A 24244-nucleotide genomic window follows, 5' to 3' on the forward strand; every position below is an offset into this window, starting at 1 on the left:
TATTATTTCTAGTTTGGAAAAGAGGATCTTAAAACAGTGCTTCTGGTTTCTATCCCCATCTCATCCAAACTCAATTTTTAAGTGATCCACATACTAATATTATTTTCAGATTTTTCACAGATGAACTCTCTCTGCTGTAGCATACCCAAGATTCAAGATGTCAAAGAGAGACATGAAATTGTGTATTCACTTTATTTTTCCTGTTTTATAAACTAATAACTCAAGCTCTATACCTATAGAGTGAAAACATCCCAGAATAGAAACTTAGGAATTCTCTATGGATTTATCTCATAACTCATGCTTCTGGCATGTTTTCCCTAACTCTTCAGCAGCTAACTAGCTAATCTTTCAAATAGTGTTCTAGAGACAGCAATTTCATAATTTGACTTTTACTTTCCTTTTCCTCCTTGACTGTAGAATTCTTTTTGATTTTCAGATTCTCTTCTTAAAACTAAAGTGCAGGGCCTATTATTCTTGTGGAAATTTGGAATATATTTTATAAGCCTTGTCCTTTAAATAAATATCCACTTCATGTCCATGGATAAGGTTATTTCCCCTTAATAGCCAGTCTTTCTTGAGATTAATTATCCATCTTTTTGCTCACGGTTCAGCGTTTCCAAAACTTTCATCCTTTCTCAGATTTCTTGTCAGGTTTGTACATATCCTTTAAACTGGGAGACATCCAGACCTGTGAGGGCAGCATTTATCCAATTTCAGCATACCCATTTAAAGTAAAGAATATAAGATTAGTTTTCTTTTGCAAATTTCCAGGTGAACACATAGCCAGGGCCCCTCCCGTGCAAGTGCAAGAGAAGGGTCCTGATGCTTTTGCTTCATTAGCTTTGTGGTAAATCTGCCTTTGCCCTTTGAGTTGTACAGCCTTGTAAATTACACACAGCTCTTTAAAAAAGGCTAACTGTCAAAAAGGATAAGCCCAACAAAGAATGTTGTTATCACATCTGCTAAGCTACTATTTACATTAAGTTAATCAGTACTGTCTTCATTAATTAAGAAATAGTTGCTGCATGCCTCATGTGTATAAGATGCTATCTTAGTGTCTGTAGAAGGGTGCTCATCTGAATGTACTATCACAACGGAAGCAAATGAAACTAACATAACACCTGGCCTTTCAGAGCCTGCTAAGCTAAATCAAGCATGCATAAAGGAAATATATGGAAATCTGAATGCATATTAACTATGCAACAGATGTACTCATTTTACATATAAGAACCAATGAGTACCTTTTGTGGTGATGAAGCAGCCCTTAGTGTCCCTAATCTAATCTGAGGAGGAATGGTTTATACATCCACTTTTACTGTTCTAATTAATGAATATTAAGCTTCCCTTACCAACAATATACTACGGCCATGTCAAGTTACTTTCAAGACTGCTATTGGCATACTTCTCGCCAATGCTCCCTCCCTCTTCTATTTGTGTTGCTGCTTTTCCCCTTGTTTTTTTTAAGCATTATATATATATTTTTCTACATAGGAAAATTACCCTGATTGTTCAGACAGCATCAATAAAGGGAAAGGTGCTACCCTACAATTACTGTAAGGACAGCTGGTTGTCAATATCTTGGAAGAGAGGACAACAAATCACCAAACAATCACTTTGCTAGTTAGAAGAGCAGAGAGTTCTGACTGGTAATCAAGATGGCTTTGTGAAAAGCAAATTGAGCAAAACCATTTTAATTTACTTCTATGTAAGAATCGATGCCCTGTAGTCCGAGAGGAAGAAATATCTTTTTCTTCTTGAAGATTTTGATTCTCTCCAATGAGACATTCATTCTCAGTGATGACTGAGGAAAAAAAAAAAAAATCTAGGCTCTAAATCTAGAATATCATTTCAAATGAGAGTACTAAACTGCTCCTGGAAGAGGACTAAAGTTCTCAGGCTCCTTTGGATGACTCCTAAATGCCATGAAGTCAAGGGCCTTGTCTATAATGCCCAGTGTTGATTCCCCAGGGCCCATAACAGTATGTGACAATACACGGTAAATGATAAATGAGTTAATGTTTCTGGTTATCATTGAAGATACAATACAAGTCACTGGATACTAGTCAGGCTACTTTTCTTTTAGCTTTTCTGGCTACTTAGCCTCTTCTTCCTTTCCCTGTCTCTCCAATCACCCCAAAGGGTGCATGAATTCGTAAGGTCAATATGTCTAAAGCTGTTCCTAACACCTCATTAAAAAAAAAAAAAAGACTTTCATTGGATATGTATGTTGTTGTTGTTATGTGTCATCAAGTCGTTTCTCACTAATAGCGACCCTTTACAGTGTTTTCTAGGAGTAAATGATGAGCTTGACCTGCCAACCTTGTGGTTCAAACTGACCTTGCATTCCAATGCATTAACCCACACCACCACACCAAGACCCTCTGAAATGGAATCAAGTTCAGTTAAGAATTAGTAAAATATAAAATAACTAAGGGTATCAATCAGATAGCATTTAGATAAGACGTTGTATAAATTCACTACAAAAAAGTTCTTGATTCTTCATGGAATAAAACTAACTGTGAATTAGTAGTATATAAAGTTGTTAGTTTACTTTTTTCAAAGAAGAACAAAAATCAAAAGTGTGTAGTTAAAAGAATGTTGCTCCTCTAGTTTTCTTACTTGAAAGATAATGACATCTCCCTAAATATTTTGGAAACTTTCTATTTGGGATAAGCACTCACTGCAAGGTCAGTTTAAACTGCATGGTCACTGGTTCAAACTCACTAGTCGCTCCTCAGAAGCCCTATACAGGGTCGCTATGAGTCAGAACCAAGTGAGTGGCACTTAACAACAACTATAGCCCAAGTTTTAGATATTTTTCAGTGTTACTGGATCTGTGCAATTTGAGAGTGGATGTGAATTGTAGAACTAGCCAAAAGTGGTATTAAGTCAAGTTTTATGGGTAAAATATATGATTGAACTGTGCAATAAAATCTCTGGTCAAAAATATTGTGACTTTGTAATAACGATTCCTTTTGATTCAGAGATCAATTCTGAAAGAGGACTTACAATCATAGAATAATGGTTCTCACCAAAATAGGTTTATGACTCCTTGAAGTGGCTATCTGAAGGACAGGATTCATGCTTTTCAACAGATACAGCGGAGCCAATCTTATAACTTTATGGTTGTAACTTTGAGCAACATATATATATATACCATATAAGTAGAATTGGGAGCTCTGGTAGCATATTGGTTACCAATTGGGCTGTGAACTACAAGGTCAGCAGTTCAAAAGTACCAGGTGCTCTGCTCCTGTAAAGATTTACAGCCTCGAAAACCCGGTTCAGGGTCGCTATGGGTCAGAACCAATTCGATGGCACTTAACAACAACAACAAAAGTAGAATTCGACCATAGAAAATTGGTAATCTCTGTATACTAGATATTTGCTGGAGTCCTGGTGTGGGGTTGTAGGATAAAAACTGGACTGCTAGCAGCAAGGTTAGTGGTTCAAACTACTACCTGCTCTTTGGAAACCCTATACAGCAGGGGTGGGGAACCTTTTTTCTGCCAAGGGCAATGTGGATGTTTATAACATTATTCATAGGCCATACAAGATTATCAACTTAAAAATTAACTTGCTATATTTGGTCACATATTTAACTCACCCCTAAAAAGGAGCTCTCGTAGTGTTGTGGTTACGAATCGGGCTGCGAACCTTAAGGTCAGCAGTTTCAAACTACCAGCCGCTTCGCGGGAGAAAGATAAGGCTTTCTACTCCCGTCAAGATTTACAGCCTTGGAAACCTTGTTACAGGGTCGCTATGGGTCGGAATCGACTCGAAGGCACTTAACAATAATGTAGTGATTAGAGTCCTGGTGTGGTGTTGTAGGATAATGCACTGGACCGCAAGGTCAGTTTGAACCCCAAGGTCAGCAGTTCAAACTCACCAGCCACTCCTTGGAAACCTTATACAGGGTTGGTATGAGTCAAAATTGACTCAAGGGCAATTAACAAATGGGATGGTGGGAACTGAGGTTGCCTGGGCAGGTCCAGACCAAATGATTTTGAGGGCTTTATATGGCCCTCAGGCTGGACATTCCCTACCCCTGCTATACAGGGTCACTGAATCAGAACAGACTCGATGGCACTTAGCCACAACAAGGTATTCTCTAGCACATCTCTTAGAGTGTTATTTCCAGTTTATGACTTCCCACAGTTGATTTGTCCTCTTGTTTTTTGAGGCTGCAAGTGTGTATAGAGAAACCCGTAGTTTTAAACCTAATGTCTAGAGAGGGAGTTACTGCTTAGGGAAGATTGAGTTTCTGTTAATGCTGGGTAATAATTAGGGAAAGAATAGTAGTAGTGATTGTATAACACGATGAATATAACCAATGCCACTGAATTATACAGGAATTAGTGTCATGGATTGAATTATGTCCCCCCAAAATGTGTTGGAATCCTAACCCCCCCCCCCCCATACCTGTGGATATAATCCTGTTTGGGAATAGCATTTGTGTTATGTTAATAAGGAGCTCTGGTAGCGTAGTGGTTACGAATCGGGCTGCGAACCTTAAGGTCAGCGGTTCGAAACTACCAGCCGCTCCGCGGGAGAAAGATGAGGCTTTCTATTCCCCTAAAGATTTACACCCTCGGAAACCCTGTACAGGGTCGCTATGGGTCGGAACCGACTCGACGGCACTTAACAACAACAAAATGAGACTAGATAAGTATATGGTGTGTCCTTAGCCAAATCTCTTCTTAATTGTACGGAGCAGCAGGTACACGGAGACAGGGGCCACAAACTGGGGAAAATAAATAGTACATGAACATCACCCAGGAACCAAGTGACCAGAATAGAAACAGAGACAAAGCCTTCCCCTATAGCTGGTAGCCTGAAGTGTTAGAAAATAAGTTTCTTTTCTTTAATGCCACCCACTTGTGGTATTTCAGTTTACAGCAAAACTAGATTACTAAAACAATTGGCAAATGTTTCATTATGCATATTTTACCATTATATTAATAATAAAACTCTTAAAAATAATGTCCAATAAGTTGAGAGGACCCAGAAAAAAGCCTATTATTAAATTTATGAAAAGAAGGCTCTGTAAGAGAGTTAACTACTCTAGAAAATAGTAGTTAGTGACTTTAGCGTTCAAAGAAATTTTCCTGAGGGCCTTTCTAACCCATCGTTCCCCCCTAAGTTGTATCCTACAAAAATAAGACATTTCCTTGCACTACTCTTGAAGATTAGCTCTACTTTTGTGGAACTCAGAGTTATTTTCAAAAGATATTAAGCAGGTTTCTAGTTCCATAGAGGCTAACGACAAAATATGAGCCCTAAACCCCTAAAACCTGACAGCTTTTGGTTAAACATAAAGCATTTCTTTTTTGAAGTCATTATGTATCAGAATAGATTGCTGAGGGAGGTCATGGAATACTATCCACAGTAGACTAAAGCAAACCTTTCTTAAAGGTACTTCTGAGACTGATTCTGTAATCTTATTTGTCAAGGTAATTTGATGCTCTTAGTCTAGTCTCCATACCACCCTGAATGCGCCCAATCTTGTCTGATCTCGGAAGCTAAGCAGGATCAGGCCTGTTTAGTACTTGGATGGGAGACTGCTTGGGAATACCAGGTTCTGTAGGCTTTGTGCACATGCCCTGGCCTACCTCTTTTGGAGTCCTTGTGTGATTTTGTGGGTTACTGTGCTGGATTGCAAAGTTGTTTTGAACCACAGGGTCACAGTTCAAGCTCACCAGCTACTCCTCTGAAACACTATATAGGGTAGCTATGGCTTGGAACCGACTTGACGGCACTTTAACAACAACAACAGCCTAGTCTTCAAATTGATTTTTATCCCGCCTACTTTGTTCTTATCAAAAACCTTATTGATTGGACCGCCTTTTCCATCTTCAAAGACGGTGACAGTATAAAAGCACTACACTGAGGTCTCACACCTGCAAGATACCACTTGGTTTGCCCTTTCTCTTCACCCATACCCTGTGAAGATATTTTCCCATTAGATGATTACATCAGTCACTTTAGAATTTCATTTTGTTCCTTTGGTTAAAAAAACAAAACCCAAACCAACAAAAAGCCAAACCCCAGAATTTATAGATTAACTTCCTATAGGCACTCAAAGCACTTTATAGATTTTAATCAAGTCAAGGTCCAAAGAGGCATGTTGAACTCAATTGTTTTCCTTTCCCAAATGGAAAGAGGAATACTCAAATACCGACTAAGAAAAATGTGTCTGCAGACACCTGCAGCATTTTCAAACCTGCTCTGTGCTACATACAGATTGCAGATTAACTTCTAGCTAATTCAGAGTTCAGCATTCTAATGGACTGTGACAGCAGAGATAGTTTTTCCTCCAACTCAAGATCACATGTTTTTGCAGTTGTAAGGCAAATTTTAAAAGAAGGCCTTGGGGATCACAGCCAGCCTTCATTATTGGTGCATGACCGCTTTGTAACCAACTGCAAGTTTAATATCCAAGGATATTTGCACATAACAGTCTTTTCTTTTTCTTTCTTCTCATTTTCAATAATTTACCTTTGGGATTCTCTTCACGACCATGCTGGTGTGTAAAGATCCGTTTGACGGTCAAATCTCCAGATATGTGCAGCGTGTGAAAGATACATTAATTTTTTATTTGTTACCTAAGTAAGCTGAACAGTAAGCTGGTTGTACTGAATACAAGAGGGCTGTTTCATTGAACATGTACTTGAATTCACTTCAACTGACTTCTTACCTGCAGCAGATCAGTTTTGTTGTTTCTGTTTTTGTTTTTTTTATGGGTCTCCTCTCTACCAAAAGGAAGTCATTTATGCAAAAACACTTCAGGAATTTTTCATATAAACCTTCTACCTATACCTGAGAAGGCTTTGTCTTAAACCAAGCGATTGAAAAAGCTAGATAGTGCTAATTTTTGTGGATTCTACAAATATTCACTAAAAAACAAGGTTTGTTTTTTTTTTTCAAAATTAAAATGTCACATGTTAGCATTGGAGGCTTTGTATAAACACTAATTTCTACACAAGTGAATTTTCTCAGGAGAATGTTGAACTATGTGAGCATGATAAATGTTATGAATATGAGAATTCAGAAGCACTTTGTTATTGCTGTTAGGTGCCTGTGAGTGGGCTCCAACTCACAGGGACCCTATGCACAACAGAACAAAACACTGCCCAGTGTTGTGCCATCCTCGCAACTAGTGTTACTTCTGTGCCCATCACTGTTTCCACAGTGCCAGTCCATCTTGTTGGGGGTCTTCCTCTTTTTTGCTGAACCTCCACTTCACCAAGCATGCTGTCCTTTTCCAGGGACTGATTCCTCCCGATAGCATGTCCGCAGTATAAGAGACGAAGTTTCACCATCTTTGCTTCTAAGAAACATTCTGGCTGGACTTCTACCAGCACAGATTTGTTTGCGCTTCTCCAAGTCCTTGGTACTTTCAAAAGTCTTTTTCTAACACTATAATTCAAATGCATCAGATTTTCTAAAGGACTTTCTTAGTCATTGTCCAACTTTCACAGGCAAATGAGGCAATTGAAAATACCATGACTTGGATCAAGTGTGACTTAGTCCTCAAAGTGATCTCTTTGCTGCTGAGCACTTTAAATAGGTTTTATGCAGCATATTTGCCCAGTGCAATATGTCGTTTGATTTCTTGACTGCTGCCTCCATGAATGCTGATTGTAGATCCAAGAAAAATACAGTCTTTTAAACATTTATCATGTTGTTATTTATTAGTCAGCTGTGAGGTTCTTTGTCCTTTCTACATTGAAGTACAGTCCATACTGAAGGTTGCGGTCTTTAATTTTCACCAGTTTAAGTCTTTAGGTCCTCTTCTCTTTCAGCAAGCAAGGTTGTATCATTTATATACTTCAGATTGTTAATGAATCTTTAGAAACACTAACTTGTAGTGTTCTTTTTTTTTTTTTTTTAATGTTTTATTGTGAATTATGTGGTAGTTTACATGGGAGAACGTTCGTTTTACATTCATCCTATCGTATATCGTTTCAGTACCATGCTTACAATCCCCTCCGTGCATCATCAACCAACCAAAGGCTGTAGTGTTCTTAAGAAAATAAATGTAGATATCATTGACTAGTAACCTATGGATGCTTATAAAGAAATTCACTTTTCTAGGGTGACTGGTTTTTTCAAGGCCATTAGAATTCCTGGCCACTAAGTTGATTCCAACTCATAACAACCCTATAGGATAGAGTAGAACTATCTCATGGGACTTCCAAGGCTATAATCTGTACAAGAATGGTGACTGTGTGCCGTGGAGTCGGTTCCGACTCATAGCGAGCCTGTACAGGGTTTCCGAGGCTGGAAATGCCTCATCTTTCTCCCGCAGAACAGCTGGTAGTTTCAAATTGCTGACCTTGCGGCTCGCAGCCTGATTGGTAACCACTATGCTACCAGAGCTCCTTTTACAAGATTAGGCTGCCACATTTTTCTCCTGTGGAGGGACTGGTAGGTTCAAACCACCAATCTTTTTTCTTGCCAGAGAAGTGCTTAACAACTGCATCACCAGGGCTCTAAGACCACAATATTTCCACAATAAAGAAATAAAAGGTATGTAGGAATAATTTTTCTAGTAGCAGAAATTACTCAACTTTATTGAATAAGTTTTGACGTCCTGGTATGGCACTGTAGGATAAGCACTGGATTGCTACCTTCAAGGTGGGAGGTTCAAACCTATTGGTCACTCCTCAGAAACTCTATATAGGGGCATTATGAATTGGATCCAAGTCGACATCACTTAACAACAACAGCATGAATAATTCTTAGAAATTATGAACTAGGTTTTGACCATGTATGATATGGTTATGAATACACTAGGGAAGAAGATGATCAGAGAAGGTCATACCACATTTACGTAGGTTAGTAAACACACTTCAGTCCCCATCTAACTTCAGTATCAATGCATTTGTTCAGTGTCTGTTACTGAGCTACCTGTACCTAAGTACAGGTACAAGGTAATCAAAATTTCATTTGCCCCAGTAAGGAAGAAAGTTGTATCTCTCTGTTGCAATTATATTTGGTCTATAAAGAGGCTGCAAAGCCGTTTGAACTGCAAGGTTGGTGGTTCAAGCTCACGAGTCGCTCCTCAGAAACTCTATACAGGGTCGCTATGGTTTGCAACTGACTCGATGGCGCTTAACAACAACAATAAAGAGGAACTTTATAGATCACTTGTACCATAGCAAGTGAAAATCTCTGGGAAAGAAAATTTAGCAGAGGTACCTCAGTGTTTTAGTGGCTGCAGCTGACATTCTTTGTCATGACTCCTCCAATCCAATGGGCTCTTTAAACACACTTGAAAGTGTAAGATCGGAATACCTAATGCATAATTAACTTAATGTTAATTAAAGAGGAGATTTTCTTCCTTTTCTTTTATCACCAGTTGCAATAGAAAATTGTAGAGAATCATGCCACCATCTTATATAGTTTTGTTATTTTTAGTCCTGGTGTAGCACCATAGGATAAGCACTGGACCTCAAGGTTGGTTTGAACCTAAAGGTAGATGGTTTAAATTCACCAGTCACCCCTCGGAAACCCTATACAGGGTCACTGTGAGTCTGAACAAGGAGCTGTGGTAGCATAGTGGTCACGAATAGGGCGCCTAACCTCAAGGTTGACAGTTTGAAACTGCCAGTTGTTCCATGGGAGAAAGATGAGGCTTTCTGTCCCTGTAAAGATTTACAGCCTTGGAAACCCTGTGCACGGTCACTATGAGTCGGAACCGACTCGACTTCATGGTACTTAACAACAACATTAGTCAGAACAACAACAACAACAACAACAATCTTATCTGATTATTTAATTCTTGTTCAACTGTTGAAAAGTTCTTCTTTGTTCACATTATGCCTTCCCATTTTTAATCTGATATGATCATTGTAAAATGAGAGTGAAAAAGATCTGGATGAGTGTTAGAGTCCTGAATTATTGATACCTTCAGTATCCTTTTGGCTTTTCCTTTTTTTTTCTTTCTTCAGTAGCAAATAAGAACCTCAGTGCCAGTTACTCATCAGACCTGTATTGAGGTCTCAGTTCCCTAGCAACTCTTTCATCCTTGGTTCTAAGCAAGTGCAGTGAATTGCAAATAGCTAAAATAATTCAAGTAAAGAATATGTTATGTATCTCTATGAAGCAGAAACATACAAACAAAGCAACTTTTTGTAAAATAATGAAAAAAATATATATAATATAAATTTTGGTATAATAAAAAAAGACCTTTCCTGGTCATTATCCTGCTCAAGAATTTATCTTGAGGACAGAGAAGTCATTGCTCCTATAACCCTAGTGTCCAGTTTTGGAAAACCTTTCCCCTTCTACCTCTTTTACTTCCTGTTATGCCTGGGATCGAATGAGAACCCCTGAAACATACATAAAGGATCTATCTTATCTTTCGTTTGAAATGCCTTAGGAGAGGCTTTTCCTGGATTTCTAACAGCCTCCTATAGATGAAAAAGGAAATTTTTGAAAGATAGTTTAATAAGACCTGTGATAGAAGACACTGTAGACTAATTCTCCTGACCCCACCCTAAGACTTTAGGCCAGGGATGGGGAACATCTGGCCCTAGGGGTGTATTTGTTGTTGTTGTTAAGTGTCTTTGAGTTAATTCTGACCCATAAAGACCCTGTATAGGGTTTCTGAGGAGCGGCTGGTAAGTTTGAACCACCTACCTTGTGGCTCAAATCGACCTTGTTGAGTGCCATTGAGTGTAGGATTTCTGAGGATGGGCTGGTGAGTTTGAATTGCTGATCTTGCAGTTCAAGCGGACTTTGAGGCCCAGTGCATTATCCTGTGGCACAACACCAGGACTCCATTGTTGTTGTTGTTGCTGTTGTTAAGTGGCATCTATCATAGCGACTGGTGATTTTGAACAGCTGACCTTGTAGTTCAAACGGACCTTATGGGCGGCCTAGTTTTTTTTAACCCACAGTGCCACCCCAGCACTTCATTTGTTGTAGTTAAGTGCCGTCGACCCTGTATAGGGTTTTCTGGGAGTGGCTGGTGAGCTTGAACCGTTGACCCTTAAGATTCAGTCCGACCTTGTAGCCCATTGCATTAACTCACAGCATCACACCAGGACTCCATTGTTGTTGTTGGTAAGTGCCATCTAGTCGATTCTGACCCATAGCGCCCTGTCTTAGGGTTTCCAAGGAGCAACTGGTGAGCTTGAACCGCCAACCTTGCAGTTCAAATGGCTTTGCAGTCTGGTGCATTATTAATTAAATGTTTGACCTAACATAACAGGCTATTTTTTTGGTTTTTTAGTTTTTATTGTGAACTGAGTGATAGTTTACATGGAAGAGCATTGGTTTTACACTCACTGTTTCATTACAATGATTACATGCATCATCATTCAACAGTATTTGCTTCTATTCCCTCTGTTTTTTGTTTTGTTTTGTTTTTAGGTTTTACACAAAAACACTCAGGAATATGTAATCATTTAAATAACCAAAGGGCACATTCTGCAAGTCTGCCTCCTAGCTGCTAGCAAAGCAGGCTAGTTTTTAAGTTGATGATTTTGTATGGCCTGTGAATTATGTTATAAATTTTGACAGAAAGTTCCCCAACCCTGCTGTGGAGTCCTCGTGTGGCACTGCAGGATAATGCACTGGACTGCAAGGTCAGTTTGAACCACAAGGTTGGCAGTTCAAACCCACCAGCTGCTTCTCGGAAACCCTATACAGCATCAATATGGGTTGGAATCAACTCGACGGCACTTAACAACAACAACCTTGCTTTAGGCCAACAAGTGAATCCCACCATTCTGAGGAAAATACTCAGTAAAGAAATAAAAAGAAATTCATAATTTTCAAGTCAAATGCCTTTTTTTTTGGACCTTGAGTCTTTCATTTTCTCAGAGACATAGAACTAACCAAAGATGCTAAAAAGCAAACACACACACACACACACACACACACACACACGCTCACACACACTCACATACTCTATTGCTTTTTCCGGGAAACTATCCCTCAGTTTATTCTACAGTCCATCCGCTAAGTTGTGCTGAGGTCATGTGATTTATGAATTCTGTTACTAGTCCAAAAGGCAAATTATCATATAACCTTTTTGTTTCTTGGATGTGTCACATATGATATCTTAATACCAGGATTTCCTCCCTCCCAAAAAAAATAATTCTGCTCTGTAATCTACCTATATATTTTTTTCTTTTGGCTTGGGAAGGCAAGATCTAGTGTCTGTTTAAAGTTTGTGGGTGTGAGAGTTTGAATGTTTTCATTTTTCTCATATTTTTACCTGATAATTATAATTGTATTCTGAACCTTGTTCTGTAGGAAGTTTCCGAAGAAAAAGGATTCTTCTTTCTTCCTTGTGTACATACACATAGGAAGTCACACTCCTGAGTTGTGGGGAATCTCTGGAGTATTGTTGTTATTCAGTGCTGTTGAGATGGTTCCGACTGACAGGGACCTTGTATAGAGTTTCTGAGGAGCTGCTGGTAGGTTTGAACTCAAGACCTTGGAGTTAAAGTCCAGTGTTCATCCTACAGCACCGCACCAGGACTATTCAGTATTGCCCAAATAAAGAATAATGTATTAATAATCACCACCACTCTTCGCTGAATTCTTTCTATGTGCCAGACAGTGTGCCTAATGACTTTATATGCAATTTTCTATTTAAATCACAAGCCAGCACTATGCCTTGCAGGTATTTCAGAAATCAGGAAATGAGACTTAGCACAGTTAGTGGCTCATGTGGAAGAAGCAGGATATGTGATGTTGTGGTTGTTAAGTGCTGTCCAGTCAGTTCTGACTCATGGCGACCTTGTATAGGGTTTTTGAGGAGCAGCTGTTGGGTTTGAACTGCCCACCAGTGCTGATCCTACAGCGCCACACCAGATTGTTGATAGAAGCAGTGGTTATGTAAACCAGTGCTCTCAGCCCCTGAAAGCTACCTTCAGTTTACTAGGGTATACTCCTCTGGTAGCGTAGTGGTTACGAATCAGACTGTTAATCTCATGGTCAGCAGTTCGAAAATACCAGCTGTTCTTCAGGAGAAAAATGAGGCTTTCTGCTCCCGTAAAGATTTATAACCTCGGAAACCCTGTGCAGGGTCGCTATGAATCGGAATCGACTCCACAGCACATCAACAACAACAATTGTTGTATTTAAGGAGCTCTGGTAGTGTAGTGGTTAGGATTTGGGCTGCGAACCTTAAGGTTAGCAGTTTGAAACTACTAGCTGTTCCGCAGGAGAAAGATGAGGCTTTCTGCTCTCGTAAAGATTTATAGCTTTTGAAACACTCTACAGGGTCACTATGAGTCAGAACCGACTCCACGGCACATCTCAATGACAATCGTTCTATTTATTGTTGCTGTTGTTAGTAAGTGCCTTTGAGTTGGTTCTGACTCATAGTGACCCTGTATAAAGTTTCTGAGGAGCCAGCTGGTGAGCTTGAACCGCTTACTTGCAGTCCAGTACATTAACCCGCAGTGCCAAACCAGGACTCTTTTTTGTTACAGCATGTGGATTATAGGTCCTGACTTCAAATGAACAAAACAAATAGGCTCGTCCCCATTATAGTTACTCCAGACATAGAACTATAGGTCAGGAATTTAAAAAATCTAGCATCAGAAAGATAACATAAAAAAACAAAGTCTTAGAATCATTCTATTTCTCTATAAAAGATACAAATGGATAGTATCCAGGTCAGAGGTTCTTTCATTTAATTTTCAGTATTAGGTGTTGTTTAAAAAGAGCTGATTAAAAGAAACCATTTAAATTTTTGAAATAGCTAGCAGAGAGCATAAAGAAGGTTAAAAAACAATTCTAGACACTTAGTTTAAATTAAAGCTCAGGGAGAATCAAGTATATAGAGTTCAAGATAAAAATATGAAGCGATTTTCACCTATTTCACTGAATTTTCATTAAAAACAATATCTTGGCGACTCATGTTTAGTGTATAAAATGGTCTTCAACATAATACATTTCAAGTTGCTTTATCTTTTTGCCAAATCACTTGACTCAGTATCATTTGTGAATTCTTCTAACACCTCTGATGAACACACAACAGTGTAATCATAGTATATCTCTGATACCAGAGTTACCAGTTTTTTCACCAGGACAATTTCAATTAACATTCTTTTAAGGTTATGTGACTCTATCATACAGCTTCCGATGCTGCAATGAATAGAACATTTTGTCAAATATATCCATATCAGCAAATCCTGGTGTTAAGTGCCATACAGTTGGTGCTGACTCACTGAGACTCCGTATAGGATTTCCAAGGAGCAGCTGATAGGTTTGAACCTCCAACCTTGTGGTTAGCAGTCCAGTACTTATCCTACAGTGCCAAAATGATCCAAAACCCAGGAGAGAGAGAGAAAAAAAAAAGATTTTTTTTTTCCCCCTCCATCAATGCCAAGTGATAAGCATACAGGTTCCTTGCACTTTTCAAAAGTTCATCTTACTAAAGTTCACTTTGGTACATGTTTTGTCGACCCCTAACACCTGGTGATGTGATGCTGTGGGTTAATGCGCCAGACTGCAGAGCCGTTTGAACTGCAAGGTTGGCAGTTCAAGCTCACAAGCTGCTCCTCGTTAACCCTATACAGGGTTGCTGTTGGTTGGAATCGACTTGATTGCATGTAACAACAACACTTAGTGATGCAGTGAGTTATGCATTGGGCTGTTAACTGGAAGGCCAGCTATTCAAACCCACAAGGTGTTCCATGGGAGAAAGATACGAGGCAGTCTGCTTCTGTAAAGATTTACAGTCTTGGAAACCCTATGGAGCAATTTTACTCTGTTCTATATGGTCACTATAGGACAAGCAGTCGACTGCTCACTGCATGGTCAACAGTTCAGACCTACCAGATACTTCTTAGAAACCCTATACAGGGTTGCTGTGAATCAGTACTGACTGAGGGTGCTTAACAACAGCAACAACATATGGTTATTAAAGGAACCCTGGTGGCATCGTGGGTTACATGTTAAGCTGCTAATCACAAGGTCAGCAGTTCAAGTCCACCAGCCACTCCTCGTCATAAAGATGAGGCTCTGCTTCCATAAGGATTTACAGCCTCAGGAACCCTATATAGCTTGCTTAGCTGTGAGTTGGAACTGACTTGACAACACACAGCTGCCGCCACCACCACCATGTGGTCACTATGAGTCTGACTCAAACAGCACTGAGTAAACAGAAAAAAATCTGAAGAGGATTTTTGCTTTTATGAAAAACGGGTGAAAAGCATAACTAGTATTCTGCATTTATTTTGCAATGAGCCATTAAAGAGGCAGCAAGCACATCTATAGCAAGGAGAGTGACTTCACCAAGATCCTTCCAGACAACTTCACTTGGCATCTCCGCATCAAGCCACTGTCGCTTTGAACTGCGTCTGTTAACACTAGATATTAGTGTTATTTTATGCTTTGTATGTTATTTAGTATGATTTTGTAGGATATTTTAGGGGTCTGGGAATGCTAAAAAATTTTCCCATATAAATTAATAGTGATTGTTTATTTGCAGTACCCCATTTTGGCTTAGGAATGAATGTTTCAGTAAAATCTCCTACTTTCAGATAGTGAGGGAAACCTGTACACACAGACTTAAAATCCTGTGAATTGGTTGTCATTCATAGCGGCCTTTACAGGTTTTCCAAGGAGTAGCTGGTAGGTTTGAACTACCAACCTTGATTTTAGCAGTCCAGTACTTTAACTACAGCTCTACATCAGGACTCAAAAATCATCTTAGATGCCAATAATATGGCATATTTCATATTCTTATGAGGGTTGTTGTTGTGTGCTGTTGAGTCGGTTGTGGCCCAAAGTGACTCTGTTTCTGAGGAGCAGCTGGTGAGCTTGAACCGCCAAGCTTATGATTCAAACCGACTTTGCAGTCCAATACATTAATCCATAGCGCCATACCACAACTCCTCTTATGAGGGTAGATACTACATTTCTATTCATAGGTCATGTCCTTTTGATTTCCAAAAGAAAAAAATTAAGGAAGGGGGCAGGCAGAATAAACCTTTGAAAACAAATGTGGTCATTTGTGTCTTAATGACCAAATTATCACTGTCTCAGAGTTTCTGTTACACATATTAATCCCAACTACCATGTACTGAACATTTATTTTGTACCAGGCATTGTCCTAAATAGCTGCTGTAAGCATTATTTCATTTAATCTACTTAACAACTCTATGATTTAAAGTGGTAATATCGCCGATCTTCAGATGTGGAAAATGCAGCCCAAAGAAATGAAGTAACTAACTTAACTTGTTCAAGGGCACACAGCTTTTTGTATTAGTGATGGTACTTGGATTTGAAAACAGGCTTGTCTGATTCTAAGATCCATACTCCTAATTGCTCCATGGCTCTGTCCCTCAAATACACCTTTAGCTTTCAGTGAGATCAATCAGTGCTTGTAAAGTACTTCTGCAGTCAGCACTGGAATAGCAAGCCAAGACACAAAACTAAAAAGGCAGTTTTGTTGTTGTGTGTTGGTGGTTGTTTGTTTTCACATAAGAACTGGTGGGAAGATACTTGCTTCACGTAGGCCTGACATGAATGAGGGTGACATCTGAACCCCTTAGAATTTTGAGAACCAGTTTCATCCATTTCTTAAAGCTTAATTGGAATAAATGAGGGGTCTGAGCATTTACATGAACTTGCTTTTTTTTTTTGGCAAATGACATTTTCAGCTCTTAGGTCTCATTTGTTAATTTTGTACAGGCAGAGAAAGGAGATTTTAGATTTATGTATATTTTTCAGCAAGGCAATAAAGATATCTGTGAGAGATCTAAAATTAGGTGGATGACTTTTTTTTTTTTTTGCATTAATTCCTAGAGACACTTTCTTTTATATTTTGCTGCTTTTGTACTTTTTACTGACTCTTGAAAAATAGATATGCCAGTAAAACTGACTTCTTTCCTGTAAACATATTTCTTATCTTGTATGAGGTTACTACCAAAACACTTTCTCAATTAGCAACCTTTTAACAGAAGACAGTCCTGGACAATGACAGAGTCTGAGCACTTGGCATTCCCAGCCCTTAGAAATAATGATTGATGCTTACTTTCCCTTACTTTCGAATGAATTAGTGTTTTAAAATGTTCAGTGAGGCTTGACAAGTATAAAGTGGTGTTAATCACAGTAAATTGTTTAAGGTTTTGTTGGTTGCTGTGTTTTTCTTTGGTTCTGTTTTGTTTTTTTACCCTGCCTTTAATTTGTACCTTATGCTTACATTCTTTTAATTCTTTTGGCTTTCTTTTGTAGTACTTAGAAACAGAATACAGTCCACCCCTGAAAAAGTAACCCCCCACCCCCCATTTCACTTTTAAGTCTTGAAATTTCTTATCTTCCATTCAAGTAAAACTGAAGATTATTGATATGAAACCATGATTAAGAGTTTCCTTCCCCTCCCCAGCCTCCCAGCCTCCCAAAAGGCAAGAGAATTAACTAGGCACATGTTTCCCATCCCTAATTTTCTAAAGTCAGAGCCTATTAGTAAAGTCAACAAGAAGAATATTGTCTTTTTTAAAGCATGAGACATTTTTATGAAGACAGACCCACTGACGTCAGGACTAGAATCTTACTCCACAATCCGTGTTGCTTGAAAAATACATGCCTTTTTAGACCTCCTTTCATTTATTTTCATTAATGCCAAACCAAGAAATATATTTTCTTCTCCTGTTTTTGTCTCTTTGGGATTACAAGTGCCATTTAAAATTGAGTATTTGTAGTTAAATCTGTTCCTGAAACATTTAAGATATAATCTGATGAGCCTGTTACTCGGTCTGTTTCCCTCTTTAGTAGACCTAGGCTCATGTGGTGCAGGTTAACCTCCCTTTCAGGAAGAAATTTAATGTATTCAGATATACTAAATACGTGTCCTTTAGTGATTGTTTGGTTTTAATCATTGCCTTATTTTCTTCTACCCTAATGTATATCAGAGATAAGAAACAGGTAAGAAAGGAATGTATGAAGAATTCTACAAACATATCATTATTCAAGGTCACAGACTATATAATACATATCAATGCTCCATATCTATATTTCTCCTATCAAAATAGGGCTTAGATTTAAACTTGAAAAAAATAATTTCTACTGTCATTAGATTATCTTAGTCTATCAAAGTTTCTTTTTCTAATAGAAATGTAAGAAACCCAGTTAAATCTGAATTTCTGGTAAATAATGAATACTTTTTTAGTATAAATGTTATTTATTTATTTTTTTAACCTTTATGTGTCCCAAACATTGTATGAGATATAAAATTGCTTAAAAAAAATACTCATTTTTCATCCTGTTGTTTACCTGCCAACTCTACTTAGGAATCATCATGGTAGTATCAATGAGCTACCATGGTTTGGATGCCAAACAGCCCTAGGTGATTCTGGTATTTAAGTAGCTGTGTCGCTTTGGGCATGTCACCTGAACCTAAAGTTTCATAATTTGTAAAGTGAGGGGCAATATTACTTTGTGGGCTTTTTCATAGGGATTCAAAACAACTGTCACATGATAGATTTTCATTGAAGAGTAATTTTGCTGAACAAACCATTAGATTGAAAAAAGAAGGGAACACCCAGATATTGGTGGCAATTTATTGGCTTGACCAGTAATAATAAAATACACACAAATGTCATTCTCCCTTCACTACTCTGCTGTTTGCTTCCTCTTTCATGTTACTTTCCAAAGATGATATGGCTAATTTTAGTATCAGGGCCTGAATGTATGTAGCCTTTTCACATTGTCTTTTTTTTCTTTTATTCCTTTTCTAAATTGTAATTTTGTTTTAATCCAGCCATCCTCAAACTTCTTTTACATTCATCCCATGGTGTATCATTTCATTGCCATGGTTAAAATTCCCTCCATGCATCATCAACCAACCAAAGGGTATTAACACCTCATCTCCCCCCCCCCCCCAGGTCTGTCACCAGCACACAGCCCCTGTCCCTCTCCCTCTCTGTGTCTAAAGTCTCCAGCCCCTCCATCTTTCCACATTATCATTTGCCTCAGTCACTTTATCTTGTTTCTGGACATGTCATCTGTTTCTGGTTTTTGGGCATATTCAGGAGTTATCTGTGGCCTTAATACTTAGATGGGTGTGTATTTTGGTATTTTTTTATGCTTTCTGATTGCCTCCTGGTAGATGTGATCAGGAAATAGACTTCCCTTTTTACTCTTCTTCCTGAGAAATTTCAAGATGCCACTGTTGGTTGTTGTGACATAACTCAGGATTTAATTTTTCACCTGTTTCCTTTTTAGTCTGCCTGTCCCACTCCACAATCCCCGTTCAGGCCTTTTTCCTAGTGATAAACAGTTCAGGGCTGGCTGTGGCCCTTTGTGCTGCCATTAGGTTTTAAGTGGAAACTGTCACTTTAAAGTTCAAGGAGATCCCTGCACATGCATAGTAGAACCCTCTGGGGGTGGGAGTGGGGTGTCCACTCACTCAGGCACCCCCTCTAGTCACCTGAATGGAGGTGCGCAGACAGCGAGAGCCAATGAACAGATTTAAAAAAGAATAAAAAGAATGTCCACACCTTTATCTTCTTGGTTCTGTCAGGCATCTGTGGCTGCTCTGATCCTTCCCCTGCTTTGTCTCGCTACCAAGATGGCAGCTCCAGGAGCCGCTGAGTGTCTTGAATTAGAAAGCACTGGATTTCTAGCTTCTGCTACCAATTCCCCTAGTTGTAAGCCTTACAACCCTCTAAATATTCCTTTATATGTAGTTCAGAGTTCTGGCACCATGCCCTAAGCCTGCTTGGTTCGGTATTCTTTGTTGTTGTTGATGGAGCTCCTCACTGTACTTCCACCCGATCCGCCATCTTGTTTGTTCTCTTGTCTATGAACTTTTTAAAGCCCCCTCGTATGTATGTTTCCATATAGCCTCTTCTAGGCAAAGACTAATTCTTGTTATGGAATCCTTTATTGTCCTTCTGAGTTTCTGGAATAAAACAGTTTTTATGAAACAGTTTATATATGTTGTGAAGTATATCTCAACAATCATAATGGGGGAAAAAAGAGCAACCTGATACAAGGAACTTGCTGTTGAAATATCTCCATGTTTGTGAATTGTCTGAAGTCAGGGAAAGTGGCTACTGTTATTCCAGCCGATCATTTTACATCACCTTTCTCCTACATCATGTACTGGAATGTATTAGTTTGCTTGAGCTCCACAAATTATCTTTCAGAAATCAGATAATATCTTGAAATATATTTCCAGATTTAAAAGCTTTTAAAGCTTGTAGGTATTTCTACTCTTTAGTAACAATACTGCTCTTCCATCCCCTGAATTACTTAGATGTAATTATTACCACCACTGCCATCATCACCATAGACTATATGTAAAATTTCTTGGCTGTCATACCTCAGACTCTGTCTTAAATACTTCATGTATAGGTCTCATTTTTTTCTCACAATAACCCTTTAATATGTTTTTTAGCTCCATTTTATGGAATTTGAAAAACGTTAAACAAAGTAGTAAAATACTTAAAATGCTACTCTGTCCTATAGTCAGAATCCACCATGGATTTTGGGTGTTTTGGGTATTACAAATTGAGTAATAAAAACACATATTTTTCTAGTCTTACTATTATTTTCTAATCTTGTTCCTTGTATACAGGAGGCAGTGAAAGAAAACAATAAGAGAAAGGAAATGGAAGAGAAGACTAGAAGAGCCAAGCTTGCCAAAGAGAAGGCTGAGCAAGAGAAATTGGAACGCCAGAAGAAAAAGAAACAACTCATTGATATAAACAAAGGTATGAAAGTATTTCCAGTATTTTACAAAACATATAAAGTACAAAATGTTGTTCTAAAGTGCCATCAAGTCAGTTCTGACTCATAGCGACCGTATATATAGAGTTTCTGAAGAGCAGCTGGTGGGTTGAAACTGCCGCTCTTGCGGTTAGCAGTCCAGGGCTTTTTCAGTTAATTGCCATATTCCTGGTAGTAAATCCACAATGTAATTAGTTATTTGTGTTACTTTTTTAAAATAATACGTTCTGTATTTTTTATCATCTGATACTAAGCATTGAGGATTTTTGATAACCAAGGCAAGGTAGTATACTGTTGAAGGAGTCTTCCTTCTTTGTTTTACCCATTTATATCCTGATATGCTGGTTGAACTGCAAGGTTGGCAGTTCAAGCTCACCAGCAGCTCCTTGGAAACCCTGTACAGGGTCGCTATGCGTTGGAACCGACTCGTCGGCACTTAACAACAACAATGGCATTATAGGATAAGCACTGGACTGTAACTACAAGATCATTGGGTCAAACACACCAGCTGTTTCTCAGAAACCCTATACAGGGTTGCTCTGAGTTGGAACTGACTCAGTGGTCCTTAACAACCACCACCACCACCACCACCATCAACAACAACATATTATATTATAGAGGGGTAAGGATAGAAGAGAGTGAGATGAAAAGATAAAAGTTGTTAAGGGAAGAGGAGTTGTTATCTTTTTTTATTACATTTTGTTGACACATATATGTTAAGGGTACAGTAAGAATAGTCTTTGGGTGGTTGCACACTTCAAGACATAGTAGATATTGACAACTCTATTACAAGTAGAAGGGGCCCTGTTGACACATTGGGTTAAGTATTGTGCTGTTAACCATAAGGTTATTGGTTTAAACCCACCAGCCCTCCCCAAGAGAAAGATGAAGGCTGTCTGATGCTGTAAAGGTTTACAGCCTTAGAAACCCTATAAATCAGTTCTACTCTGTCCTATAGTCAGAATCCACTTGGTAGCAGTGGGTTTGGGGTGTTTTGGGTATTACAAGTTGAGGAAAATAGGAGCATCTTATTCAGCTGTGAGTGTGCAAAAGCCATGTGGAGACCATGTCTCACTTCCCCTGGCTTCACAAGGGGGAAAGAGAGAATCAAACTCAAAATCAGTCCAAGGCCAATTCCTATGAAGCAGAGGTCAGACATGCTTCCACCTTACAACCTTCTTTATTCTGACACCAACTATTCCTCACACAGCACTCTCTGCTTCATATCTGAGTTTGATAATAATCCATTGTAATGGCCACACAGAACTCATAACAATACTCACGATTATGGAATTTATTATGGAAGTGAATAGGGTACATACAGTTCAGGGTCAGAAAAGCTCAGGAGTTAATTGTTAGTATTATGTTTTTTAATTATTACAATTTAAGTTTTTAGTCATTATCAATTGTTATATAATAGTGTCGATATAGAAACAGTTGTTATGTACCGTTGAGTCGGTTCCAACTCATAGTGACCATGCAAAGGGTTTCCGAGGATGAAAATCTTTACAGAAGTGGAACGCCTCATCTTTCTCCTGCGGAACTGCTGGTAGTTTTGAACTGCTGACCTTGCGGTTGGCAGCCCAATTTGTAAGCACTACGCTACCAGACAGAACTCCTTGGAGTACAGTAACTCCCCTGAAATGATGTCTATATCATTAACCTTATTCTTCATATCTTTAAAATATATTTTTAAAATATTAGGAATTCTGTGTCTTCTGTCCTTTAGAATGGTCTTTTCAGCTCGCAGAGTAAAAATACATTTTTCAGGGTTTTTTACTAGAAACATCGTAGTTATAATTATTTTCTCCATCTGGAAGTTGCTCTTCAACATTCCTTTGCTTTTTATTTAGTGTTTTTACATGGGCCATTGCAAAGACAATATGAAATATATTTTGTAATACATATTTGTTTCTATTAAAATGAAATAAAACAGAAAAAAAAGGCAGGAATTAACTATAGTTTATTTTTTCTACCCAGTAAATAAATAGTTTAAAGGAAAGAAAAGAAGTAATTTTATATATATGGTGGCGGTGTGCTGTGGCGTTGGTTCCGACTCATAGCAACTCTGTATAGGATTTCTGAGGCTGTATAAATAGCCAAGGTAAAATATGGCATCAGCATAATTTAGCATGTTGTTGTTGTTAAGTGCCCTTTAGTTGGTTTCCAACTCATAGAGACCGTGTATGTGATTTCTGAGGAGCTGCTCATTGGAAATTTGAACCGCCAACTTTGCAATTAGCTTGTGGCTAGCAGTCCAATGCTTATCCTACAGCACCACACCAGGACTCCATAATTTAGCATTGTTTTATGTTGTTAAGTGCCATTGCATCAGTTCTGACCCATAGTGACCCTGTACAGGGTTACTGAGTAGCAGCTGTGGTACGCTTGAACAGCTGACTTTGCGTTTCAAACCAACTTTGCAATCCAGCATATTAACACACAGCTCAGAGAGCAGCACTCTCATAATTTAGCATACAGACCTCATAATTAGGATCAAGAGAGCTGGTCCGGACTGAAAATCACTCAATTAGGAGGTAGACATTAGAGCACAGCCTGGCAATGCAGGAAATTGTAGGAAATTGCCAATTAAAGCGTGGTGGCGTCAATAAAAAAGAGCTGCAAGTTTGTTCCCTTATATACATTGAGAGGAGTCTTGGTGTGGCGCTTTAGGATAAGAATGAGACTCCTAAATAAGGTCAGCCATTCCAACATACCAGCCACTCCTCAGTAATCCTACACAGGGTCACTATGTTGAACTGACTCTGCAGCACTTACAGTTACATAGGTGGAGAAGTGGTGAGAGAAGAGACTGGAGAGATAGTAGGGGACAGGTTTTGAACATTCCTGTGTGCTTTGCTTAGTCCTACCTTGAAAGTTGTGAGAATTCTATACATTTTTATAACTGAAAAGTGGTGTTTAGGTAGGATTCTTCAAACAATCATTTTGACAGAACATAGAGAATGGATTAGAAAGGAAAAGGCCTGAGACAACAGATGTTATAAAGATATTATTGTCCTAGTTCTGACAGGAGATGTGGTGGCCTGCATGCACTAATGTAGTGGCAGTGAGAATAGAGGTATTAAAAAGAGGTTACTGACAGATCCTGATGATTGATTAGATATGGAAGGTGGTACCCTTCACAGAGAAAGAAAATTCAGGAATAGAGCAGAATGGGTGGATAAAGTTAAAATTATTACTGTCATTTTGAATGTGTAGTTCTCAGCTGCTTTGTAAAAACTAGAAATTTCTAATAAGCCATAAGTATGAAAGTCAGGAGAAAGATCTAGCCTAGACCTACAGTCTTGGAAATCACTTTTTTAAATTTAATGTTTAAAGTCGGGGTCGGAATAAGGTCATTAGGATTAAAGTGTAAAAAGCTGTTTGAGCTCAGGTTTCATTTATATTCTTAAAAAATGACTGAGAACCATAGAGATCTTTTATTTATGTGGATTATATCTGTTGACTTTTTTTTTTTTTTTTAATTTAAGGTTTTTATTGTGGATTGAGTGAAAGTTTACAGGGCACATCATCA

At 38.5% G+C, this 24244-nt stretch overlaps 1 protein-coding gene across 1 annotated transcript in view; it reads left to right on the forward strand.

Annotated features, from left to right (window-relative positions):
- Nucleotides 1-24244, forward strand: part of DIAPH2 (diaphanous-related formin 2) — a 1391152-nt gene that overhangs the window by 1071207 nt on the left and 295701 nt on the right. Inside the window, exon 25 of the mRNA XM_006872015.1 lies at nucleotides 20558-20693. Coding sequence (XP_006872077.1) covers nucleotides 20558-20693 — 136 coding nt within the window. The remainder of the gene's footprint in view (nucleotides 1-20557; nucleotides 20694-24244) is intronic.

The sequence above is a fragment of the Chrysochloris asiatica genome, unplaced genomic scaffold (assembly GCF_000296735.1).
Source record: "Chrysochloris asiatica unplaced genomic scaffold, ChrAsi1.0 scaffold00180, whole genome shotgun sequence".
Lineage (NCBI taxonomy): Eukaryota > Metazoa > Chordata > Mammalia > Afrosoricida > Chrysochloridae > Chrysochloris > Chrysochloris asiatica.